Raw genomic sequence first — 11,126 nt, forward strand, 5'->3', positions numbered from 1 at the left:
GACTTTTCCTAGGGATGAAAAGTCAAAATTTCTAGCCAACTCTTTGGAATTATGTCTTGACCTACAGGTCAAAGTGATAGTGCCGGTTATATGAAGCTACATCTTTTAGAGCAACAAATGGGCAAATAAACAAAAAACCAAAATGCTGATTTCTGCTATATGCATGCATAAAAAACTTACTTGCGATCCTCCTGAGAAATCTTTTGTATGGAGCCAACAACAGATTCAAATTTCTCTTTTGTTAATATAGCACATACAACGTCACCCACAGCAACAGCACTTAAGGGACCAACCTTTTCACCAAGAAGGGCCCATTCACCAAAATAGCTTCCCTCTTGCTTCTCTATTGACAATTCTATTCTGCTCTGTGCATTATCATTCACATTTTCCAAATCAGGCTCGAGGCTGCAAACATTTGGATTCATCAATAAATCCGCATCAAAAGTGATTTTCACTTGTCCCTTCTGGATTATGTACAATCCATGGACTTCACTCTGCAAAAGCATACTAAAGAAATTCAAGAAAAGATTAGAGAATAATTAAATAAAAATATTCGGGAAAGTACTTACACGATCAATTATTGTCTGCCCACTTGCGTAGAAGACTTCAGAGAGGGAGTCAGAAATCTGACTCAGTTGTAAAATTGACAATCTTGACAGGAGATCTACAGATCGTAGCAACTTCAAGGATGACAAATTCGAGAATTCTGACATTAGAATGCCTCGAAAATCTTCTCGCTTTAAAGCCCAAAGAGTCCCTTTAGTTACAGCACGTACAGAAGCCTGGAGTGGTTTATTGTACCTGCAATGTCACGTTTCAGGAAAAAATATAAATTTTCTAGGTAAGAGACCTATGGTGTCAATGCAGAGTTGCAGTCACTATAAAAAATAAGAAAAGAGTTGAAAATCACTTTGGAAGATTTCCAAGGAAAACGAACAAGAAAAATGCAGATGCAAATGCACTATAGTCAGTACCGTGAGGGAAAAATCATATAAATTGGCCATGTTCTAGAATATTGTAATACTTTTGGTTAACTTCATGTCCCTGAATGGATTATAGTCCTCAACAAATATGTAAACTTGAGTAAACTTGAATGACCTGATAGTTGGATATTTTTCATGTCACAAAAAATTTCTTCAATCAGCGTGGACCACAAGGGGAAAAATGGATAGTACTCACATTAGAGCAAGCTCTCCAAAGCATGATAGTTTTTCCGATGTGTAACGCTGTAAAACCTTGGTTACTTCCCCATCTTTTTCTTCCTGCCATTGTTATAAACACAGAACAAAAATTTTAACACATCTTGTTCACAACAAAGAAAGTAATCCAGTTTTAGAAATGCTTGTAGAAGCAACATTTGTGATATGGTCCTAGACCTTGAAAACGTGATTTCATCTGGATTATGCAAGGGGCAAAGCCAAGAGAGCCGGAGTTCTGGATTAGGTTTTAGAAATAACAGAAAGGTGGTTTTTGTAAGTGTTTGTGTCAGTTGTCTTTATCATGAATGAAAAATTGCTTGCTAAGAAAGCTTTAAAAAAAATTATAATTTTTGGATGCCTGCAGATGCCATGATCCTTGCCTTGCCTCTGGCTTGAATAAATTTCAATATTTGCTTGAAAGAATAGTTGTGGAGCCATCACAGAGATCCATAAAATCGATACGGCAATCAAATGACAAAGATACAAACCTGAGTTGCCAAGACCTCAAATTCTCCACTACCAACAACATAAAAACAGTCACCTTCACTGCCCTGAAAAGTATAACTTTTTGTCACAATTTTTGCCATTGCAAAATACAAACCAAGTCAAAATAAACAGAGGTTTCTAATAGGAATGCAAGCTCCATTCAAGAATAGTGTTAATCCATTTTTCGCCAGAGAAATCCATAAAAGTTAAAGAACAAAGGTAAATAATTTTTCAATAATAAAGTAGATAACTGACCTGTTTGACTATAATATCACCAGGTTGCACCTCAACTCTTTCCATGGAATCCAATAGAACATTACATTGAGAAGCAGTAAGTTTTCGGAAGAGAAAATGATCATGCAGTGCTCGCTCTATCTGTGCCTGTTGTAGCATATGAAGAAGCACCATAAATGATAGATATTCAAACAAACTAAATGAGAAAAGATAAATCAATGAATTTATGCTTGTATACAAATGTTGCTATCAATGCAAACAAAATGTGAAAAATAGAGGAGTTAATGCAAAACAAAACAAGAAATAGATTGGGGATTACTTCTTCCTCCCATGTCTTCCTATGCGCTGAAGATGGAGCAACCCAAGCTTGCCCATTCTCCAGGGAATTTTCAATTGCTCGGAGGCGTGCCCTTGACAAGTCATGCCTTACCCGTTGGTTCCTAGAGTTCCAACCCAGGGTAGAGGGAGATTCTGAACCTGTCATCTCTACAACTTGAGGCACTGGAGTTCGTAAAGATTCGCCAAATGTTTTTTCCTGACCAACACCAGGCTGATCAGAGATGCTAAATCAGTTAATAACAAGAAACATGGGGAAATGAATGTATGAATATTGTTGGGAAATATAAATGAAAAGCAAGAAAAAAGGAATACTGTCATACTTCAGTTAGCCCATTTATATGCACAATGATGATTGTGATATCATCCGTACGAGTTTCATACTGTAGCCAAAGCCGATAAGATTCAGCTACTATTGCAGCACAAGCATCACGCGGATCTTTGAACTTTGCAACCTGGAAGCATAATGGCAAATTAAGTTACAAAATATTTGACTTAGATCCTATGATAAACCAAAATATAGGTGAAATATGGTATGAATATAATTGCAAAGCATTATCAAAATGTGTATACAGCTCTTAGGGTTTAGTAGTTGATTGTGGTCATCAATTTCTATCATTATAAGGGAAACCTTGGGATTTGCCTTATGATTTGATTTGGGCTACCAAATGATAAGCTGTTGGATCACTGATGCCTTAATCTAAGTCTGTGCATAAGAAATTGCTGACCAAGCTTCACCAAACAAAGGCATAGCCTAGAAAATTGTCACAGTTGGACACGGAGGGAAAAAAATACAATTACATAATAGATAAATCTGTGAATTTCCTTATTAGTTGGAAAATATTACCAGACAAAAATACACTAAATATGCATTCAATTTCAAAAAGCATTGTGCAATTTGGTAATGTGGATCCCGAAATTAAATTCACAATTAATTTTGCACATTACAATAATCAGTCTTAGTCATGGAGAATCTATACACAAAATTTACAAGCAAGTAGATCATAAGCCAAGGGTGGCATAATAAAGAACAAATTCCAGTTTTGATAGACAAACTACTATAACTTTGTTACTTATTGGGAGGGGAGATTCACGACCCTCCCAAAATCATATCTCTTTTAAAATCAATCTCACTCATTAAACAATAACTTAGGACATCTTGTGGATAGTTTGCTTGATATTCTGCTCATGCCAATCCTGCTTAAAGTGAGAAGTAGTTCATACTGAATTGTGAAATGACCAGAATTCCCCCCTATTTTGTAAAATAAAATATACTAAAAATCCTGTCATCGATTATAGTAAAACTACCACTGAAGTCAATATTCCTAAGTCCTAACAATGACCAGAAGCTTCACTCACTTATATTAGAGTGGTGGTAGGTCTCATAGAGTGCTTTGGCAGTGCATTCTTTGTGCTGGACTGAAGTGTGGGGCATTCAGGTGGAGCATACCCCAAGAATGTTTTGCACTCAATCATGTTTTCCAATAGCTTCCTTTACTTGCAGGTCTATACAACTAGTGCATTCTTTTCCTCAAAAAGTAACTTTTTGGTAAATTCCTAATTCGCAAATACAGTAAAGCATAGTCCCTAACATCAATTACACCCATTCATGATTGCGATTGAAAGAGGATGATAATTTCCTTGCCGCCAAACTTGCTTTATCAGAACATCCCCTAAAGCCAATATCAACAACAGAACCAGCAAAGGGCAACAACATTTTTTCTTTTTCCTCTCTAGAATCAGAATAAAGTTTATCCCAAAGGAAGACAAAAAGTTACACTACAGTTAAACCCCAAAAAATAAAAAAACAAAAGGTCAGAGAGAGAAAAGGTGAAAAGTTTTACCATATCAACTACCGTTTGGCTAGAGATGAATTCAAAGACACCATCACTTGCAAGCACGAAGAAAGGATGATCCTTGGTGAGCTCGAAGACAACAATCTCAGGGTTAGCAACAACACCAATAGTCTCGGCAATTGAATCCCCAATGCTCCTTGTGAATGCAGTCCCAGGGTACATCCCATTGGGGACCCACAACCTCGGTGGGTCCCCATCATCATCACCTTCTTCATTTCCCCAACACTGAACTTCAGGATTCTTCAAACCCTCAATTTGATCCAGTGTCAAAACCCTGGCACCACACATCTTCACTCTCTCCAGCTCATCAGCCCTAAACGGAGTCTGATCCAACGACAAATCAACGGCCACAAGATCCTTCCCTCTCCTCTCTCCAATCACCGCCCTCGAATCGCCTGAATTCGCCACAATTATAGTTCTCCCTCTCACCAGCACCGTGATCGCCGTCGTCCCGCTCATGCTGTCATCCAAGACATCATTGTGAAGCTGCAAATTCGTGGCCAGAAAAGCACCGTGACAAGCCTCAACGGCATCGTTTTGGAATTTCGCACTTCGAAGAAGATTCTCACAGAGCTTCTGCTTGACAAACTGTGAACACTGCGCACCGAACTCGCCGTGGCCGTCGAAGACACCGAAGAAATGGTCATTCGGACTCGAACCAAACGGTGTGTGGATACAGAAGCTGTCCTGGTTCGCCTTGTCCAGTGCGTCAGGATAGTAACCTCTCTGTGACAAGAACGAGTACCGAAGCTCGTAGCTGAACGCAGGAACCTTCGCCACTTTACAACCTTCCGGTGGAAGGAACTGTGACGAAACCCTAGCGAGCCTCCGGATTCCGGCCTCCGGGTCCCGCGTCAAGCTGAGCTGATTCAGCACCTGGAAGTCGCCGTCCGGCGAGGCGGCGGCGGCGGCGGAGGATTCGTCTGGCTCGGAGGATGAGGTCCCGCGCGGAGGACGAGCGATTGCGTCGCCGTTGATGCTGGAGGCGGCGGCGGCACCTCCGACGCAGTTGTCGCCGATGCAAACACGAGAGTAGATGCAGCCCATGGAGAGGAATGGAAGGTTCTAGAAGATTGAGATGGCGGGGACAGTGGCATGAAGCGGCTGGGAATGGACATAAAAAACAGTGGTGGAGTGTGAGTGTGTGTGTGTTTTGTTATTATTGTGATGATTGAGTCGGGAATTGAAGGTGAACCACAGAATTGCTTGCATTAAATGTAGGGTGAAGATGGGGAGAAAGGGGAGAATAGAATGGTAAAAGTGATTAAGAAAGGAGATTAAGGAGTTAATGTAGGGATAAGGTAGCTGCTGCTGTTGACGGAGAAGGAGAAGGAAAATGAGAAGAAGGGAAGTGCGTAGTGCGCATAGTAGCAAAGATAGAGAGAGATAAAGGGAGGTATGAGTGCATGTGTGGTACGGTCAGAGTCACACAGCTTTTTGTTGACGATGATGTGGACTCCTTTTACGTTTTCACTTTTCACGCTCATCCTCATTCAACCCCACGTTTCTTTCGCTATGCATTATTATTATTAGACGTTAGTGGGTTTTTTTTTTTTTTAAAGTTAAATCCAAAATTTTTAGATGAGAAGAAAAGATTATATTATTTGAGATATAATTTATTGGTTTTTTTTTTTATTAAAGATAGAATATTCGAACCCGCAATTTTTTAGTTGAGTATGGGGAAACTATGTCATTTGAGCTATAACTCATTGGCTATAGTTTATTGGCTATTAAACGTTATAATTTAAAATTTTTTATTTTATATTTAAAAATTTTTTTATTATAAATTAAAAAAATTATTTTTTTTTAAAAAAATTAACGAGACTTTAATTTCTGAAATTCAATTTTATTTTTTTGTGTGGAATACGTTTGTAGTAACTCTTGTGAATTTTAAATTTTAAATTTTTTTTGTGTTGGAGAACACTATTTTTATTACATCATTGTTAAATATAGTTTATTCATGTATGTATATGTGTATTTTTAGAGACGATGATAATGATTGTTATTTTTTATTTTGAATTAAAAAGCACTCTACACCATAGGGTGGAGCAGACAGAATACAGAGGACTGAAAAGAATACATTACTAATAACTCCAAAGGTGATAACAACCCCTAGTCATCTTCGGCATTACCATCAACAACCAAAGGGAGCACCACCAATCCATTCGTCGGAAAGCATAAAGGACCTGTTGATGATTTCCACCGCACCTGAGCCATGATTATTGAAGACTCTATCATTCTTTTCTAGCCAAATTGCCCATAGTACAGCAAAGAATTCCACCAACCACCTCTTCTTCTCACTCTTTCGCTGTGCAGCCTGCGTCCATCTCTCAAAGTGGTGCTTCAGAGTACCTGGTATTGTCCAGACCCTACCAAGAGCAAAAAGCCACGCACACCACACCTGTCAAGTGAACTCGCAACCAACAAACAGATGAAAAACAGATTCAACAGACTTGCAACATAAAGTACACATATTATCAATCTGGTCAAGGACACCTAATCTGCATAGTCTTTCTTTAGTATTCACCCTTTCAATCAACACAAACCATGAAAACAGTTCAATCCTTGGCGGGACAAATCTCCTCCATATAGCACTAGTGAAGCTATAGCTCGTTATTTTCCCCGGAAGTACTTCTTCCTACATCACCTGCACAAAGGAGTTAGTGGAGAAAATACCAGTTTTATCAAATTTCCAAACCACTATATCCTCCCTCTCAGTTGTGAGCTTAACTGAACATAAGATCTCATGGAGTTGGTTCAAGAGTTCCAGCTCCCATTGAAATAACTCTCTCCTCCACTGGAAGCTCCATATCCACTTAAGCCCATCCCAAAACCCGCAGTCTCCTATAACAGATCCTTTAAGGTTTGAAACCGAGAAAAGTCTAGGAAACAAATCTTTCAAGACACCACTAGTTAGCCAGTCATCCTCCCAGAATCGGGTTGTTCTGTCGTTCCCTACATCCATTGACAAACCTGTGATCATCTTTTCTCTGATTTGTGGCTCTCTGATTCGAAGCTGATAAATATCCTTCCATGGATCCCCTCTTGGAGGAACCGGTTGACCATGCAACATCTCAGAAGGATTCATGCTATTACAAGAGCACACTACTTTCTTCCATAAGAAGCAATCCTCTTTCGAAAATCGCCACCACTACTTAAACAGAAGAGCTGTGTTCCGTATTATTGCATCTCCTACTCCCAAGCCACTTGTCTTTTTAGGAGCCATCACTACCTCCCATCTTACTAGGGGTATCCCGGTCCTCCCATCCTCTTTATTCCACAAGAACGGTCTTTGTAAGGAGATCAACTTCTCCGCTACCGCCTTTGACAACTTGTATAAACTGAGGTAGTATATAGGCAGGCTATTAAGGACAGATTTAATGAGGACTAGCTTACCTGCTTTATTAAGGGTCTTTGCTTGCCACAGACTCAGCTTCTCTTCCACCTTATCAATCACTGGTTTCCACGTCCTAACTAGCCTCGAATTCGCACCCAAGGAAATTCCAAGGTACCGGACAGGGAGGGAGGCCTCCTTACATCCCAGCAAAAGACACATCTTACGCGCCTAACGCTTTTCACAATTAACCAGAATGAAGCTGGACTTCTCAAAATTGATACTCAATCCAGACATAAACTCGTAGCAGCGTAGGAGACACTTGTAATTCCTTATGGTCTCTTCCTCTGGAGGGCAGAAAAGTATGGTATCATCTGCAAACTGTAAGTGTGACAACTCAATGTTATCCCGTCCAACCAAAAGTGGAAAGATGCGTCCATTCCTCACTGCCTCCTCGATCATTCTATAAAGAACATCAACAACTAGCACAAACAGAAAGGAGATAAAGGATCTCCTTGTCGTAGGCCCCTTTCCATTTTGAAGGGCTTAGAGGGAGCGCCATTAATAAGTACTGACATAGTCGCAAAAAACATACACAGTCCTTAACCCACCCGCGCCACCTATGCCCAAAGCCCATCTTCTGCAGAACTATATCCACAAAACTCCATTTGACCCTATCATACGCCTTTTGAAAATCCAGTTTTATTATCGCTGAGCTCCTTTTTCTTGACTTTAACCACTGCACAGTTTCACAAGCTATCAAAGCTCCATCATGAATTTTTCTCCTCTGCACAAAAGCGCTCTGAGTCTCGCCTACTAATCCTGGCATCACATTCCGCATCCTCCAAACTAACACTTTAGAGATGACGTTATACACACAACCCACCATACTAATCGGCCGAAGGTCTTTGATTTCTGTTGCACCAACAAATTTCGGTGCTAATGCCACCCAGGTGACGTTCGAACCCTTGGGTAGCACAGCCGATTGGAAGAACCCTAAAACCGCTTCCGTGAATTCCTTCTCAACTTCTGCCCAACACTTCTTAATAAAGTTCATATTATATCCATCACTTCCTGGTGCTTTAGTGGACTCACAATCCCACACTGCAAGCTTTATTTCTTCAGCACTCGGCATCAATTCCAGCTTTATTGCCTCATCCTCAGTTATTCGCCTTACCAGCCCTTCCCGGAACCCTATACTTGGTGATGTTTCCTGATGGTATAAATCCTTATAGAAATCTCGTATAGCAACCTTAATCCGGGATTGATTTCGCACTAATCTTCCATGGATTCTTAAGGCATCAATCCGATTGTTCCTCCGACGAGTCGAGGCGATATTATGAAAGTATCTAGTATTTTTATCCATCTCCTTAGCATGTCTGGACCGTGACATCTACTTCCAATGAATTTCCTTTCTGATATACCATTTCTTGCAAGTGCTCACAAGCGCCTTCCTTCTAGCTTCCATTGTTCCATCATATACTCCATTGCTCACCATATCATCTACTTTCTTAATCTTCTCTTCAAACTTATTAATCCTCATGTCCAGATTTCCAAAATGGTCTCTATGCCATCTACCCAACGGAACCGTCAAAGCCTTCAACTTATCCATGAATTGACCCTCCCCTGTGCTCCTCCACTCCTCCTTCACCATCCGCAAAAATCCATCATGAGTAAACCACGAGTCTAGACTCCGAAACGGTCTTGGCCCCCCTTCCAACCTTGTGACATTCATAATCATTGGGCAATGGTCGGATAAGCCTCTTGGATCTCCTTGTAAACTTGTTTTAGAAAATTCTTCTAGCCACTCCAAACTAACCAAGACTCTGTCCATACGGCTACATGACTGGGCCCTGAACCATGTAAACCGCCGATCAGTTAATCCTAGGTCCATTAACTCCATATCATAAATCCAAGATTTAAACTCCACCGTGGACCTTGGCAAAGAAGTAGCCCCTTGTCTTTCATCCACCTGAACAATCTCGTTAAAATCCCCCATAAAGCAGAAAGGTACTTGGCATAAGCCTGTCAAAAAGCTCAACTCTTCCCACACAACAAGTTTGTCCTCCCTAACATGCTCACCATACACTAAACAGAACGCACACTGAAATTTATTTTTTACTAGCACTCCATCCATGCATAACCACCTACCTCCTATATAACAGTTACGTACATTAAACACTGTTGCATCTCACATCAACAACAAGTCTCCAGATGCACCTTCTGCTGCCACAAACTCCCAACCCACTACATCATTACCCCATAGTTGTACGACATCAAATTTAGTCACCATCTTTGTTTTAGTCTCTATCAAGCCTAACATATGCAAATTGAACTTCTTTCTAAAGTTCTTGACCATACTCACTTTTCCCATCCCTGCCAACCTCCGAATATTCCAGGATGCAAAAGTCATTTAAAAACAGTTGTACACACCTTTTTCGTATTTTTCGGACGACTTCTTCTTGCTTTTGCTTTCTGTTTAGCCTGCTTCTTCCTCATAGCTATTTCCTCATTATGTGCCTGGAGTATCGCCATTATATCCTCTTCCTCATTGTATAACACAGCACCAGATTCCACAGCGAGATCTCAAACCTGTCTGTTTTCTTGCATATCTTTCGTCCATTTGGTGTCAGGTGTTTCAGAAGCAGCATCACTCTCAACATCACTCTATACATCAAGCAATCCATCTTGCGCTCCCCCAACCCCCAAGTTCTCCAAGTCCGACGTCTCCACTAGTCCTGCTGCCGCAGCCACAGCTGGGGTAGTAACCGCACCATTCTCTGTCAAACATATTTGGCTCTGACAAACCCCAGCATCCTTTGTTGTCGTCATTACGCCCACTCCGTCACCATTACCGCCCCTCTCTCCTACCACCCGGCCATCGTCACGATCCCAGTCACTTTGTCTTAGTTCATCCACCTCTCGAGTTCCCTCTCCACTGTCGATGATGTTGAAGACACCATGCTTATTGTCGATCTAGTATTTAACTCCCTAACTTTCTTTCTCACACAAATTAAATTAAATTAGTTTTTTCAAGAGTAAAGGGTTGGAGAGCACCATTGTTAAATATGGCTTATTCCTGTATATCTATGTACTTTTGGGCTGCGTTTGTTTTTGAAAACAGAATAAGATAAGACATTAAAAACAAGACGTAAAGGACAGAGACACAAATTTTTGTGTTCTTGTATCCTGTTTGATGATAAAATATAATAATAAAAAATATAATTATAAAAAATTAACAAGAATAATGAAAGAAAAAATAAAAAATAAGTTGTGTCCCTTGTCAGTGTCTTCGTATCATTTCTGTCATGATGGCCACAAAATACACTGATTCAGTGTCTCTGGACACATTGTCTCTGTCCATGTCTCCTCTATCAAACATAATTTTGTATCTCTGTGTCCCTGTCTTACTGTCCTGTCTCTGTAAACAAACGTAGCCTTGAAGACGATGATAATGGTTGCTATTGTCAGTTGTAAAGCTTAAGAATTTGAGTTTCATTTCAACTAGTTATTTATGAAAAATTCAGAGTAAAATTCGCAAGTGCGACGAACTCTATAAAATTATAGAGGTTCGCTGGAGTGTGGCAACTCATCCTAAATCCTAAAAAAAATATATTCCAAAAATTATTTTGATTAATTTTTTTTAAAAAAATGACTTTTTTAGTTTATATAAAAAAACCC

General features: G+C 40.1%; 2 protein-coding genes across 3 annotated transcripts in view; both read right to left on the minus strand.

Moving 5' to 3' along the window:
- The window catches only part of LOC107644412 (protein phosphatase 2C and cyclic nucleotide-binding/kinase domain-containing protein), a 6,333-nt gene extending 714 nt beyond the window's left edge, over nucleotides 1–5,619 (minus strand). Inside the window, exons 1-9 of one of the 2 annotated variants that reach the window (XM_016348256.2) lie at nucleotides 4,100–5,619; nucleotides 2,579–2,710; nucleotides 2,239–2,454; nucleotides 1,941–2,066; nucleotides 1,688–1,750; nucleotides 1,180–1,262; nucleotides 570–801; nucleotides 181–494; nucleotides 4–61 (exon numbers count right to left, since the gene is read on the minus strand). In XM_016348256.2, coding sequence (XP_016203742.1) covers nucleotides 4–61; nucleotides 181–494; nucleotides 570–801; nucleotides 1,180–1,262; nucleotides 1,688–1,750; nucleotides 1,941–2,066; nucleotides 2,239–2,454; nucleotides 2,579–2,710; nucleotides 4,100–5,158 — 2,283 coding nt within the window. In that variant the 5' untranslated portion in view covers nucleotides 5,159–5,619. Of the gene's footprint in view, nucleotides 1–3; nucleotides 62–180; nucleotides 495–569; nucleotides 802–1,179; nucleotides 1,263–1,687; nucleotides 1,751–1,940; nucleotides 2,067–2,238; nucleotides 2,470–2,578; nucleotides 2,711–4,099 lie in introns of both variants that reach the window. The other variant, XM_016348255.2, reaches the window with a different exon arrangement.
- LOC107641285 lies at nucleotides 8,839–9,738 on the minus strand. Its single transcript, XM_016344781.1, has 2 exons — nucleotides 9,666–9,738; nucleotides 8,839–9,533 (listed from the first exon to the last, which is right to left on the minus strand). The coding sequence occupies exons 1-2, from the start codon at nucleotides 9,736–9,738 to the stop codon at nucleotides 8,839–8,841; spliced, it is 768 nt and encodes a 255-aa protein (XP_016200267.1).

This window comes from Arachis ipaensis, chromosome B05 (assembly GCF_000816755.2).
Source record: "Arachis ipaensis cultivar K30076 chromosome B05, Araip1.1, whole genome shotgun sequence".
Lineage (NCBI taxonomy): Eukaryota > Viridiplantae > Streptophyta > Magnoliopsida > Fabales > Fabaceae > Arachis > Arachis ipaensis.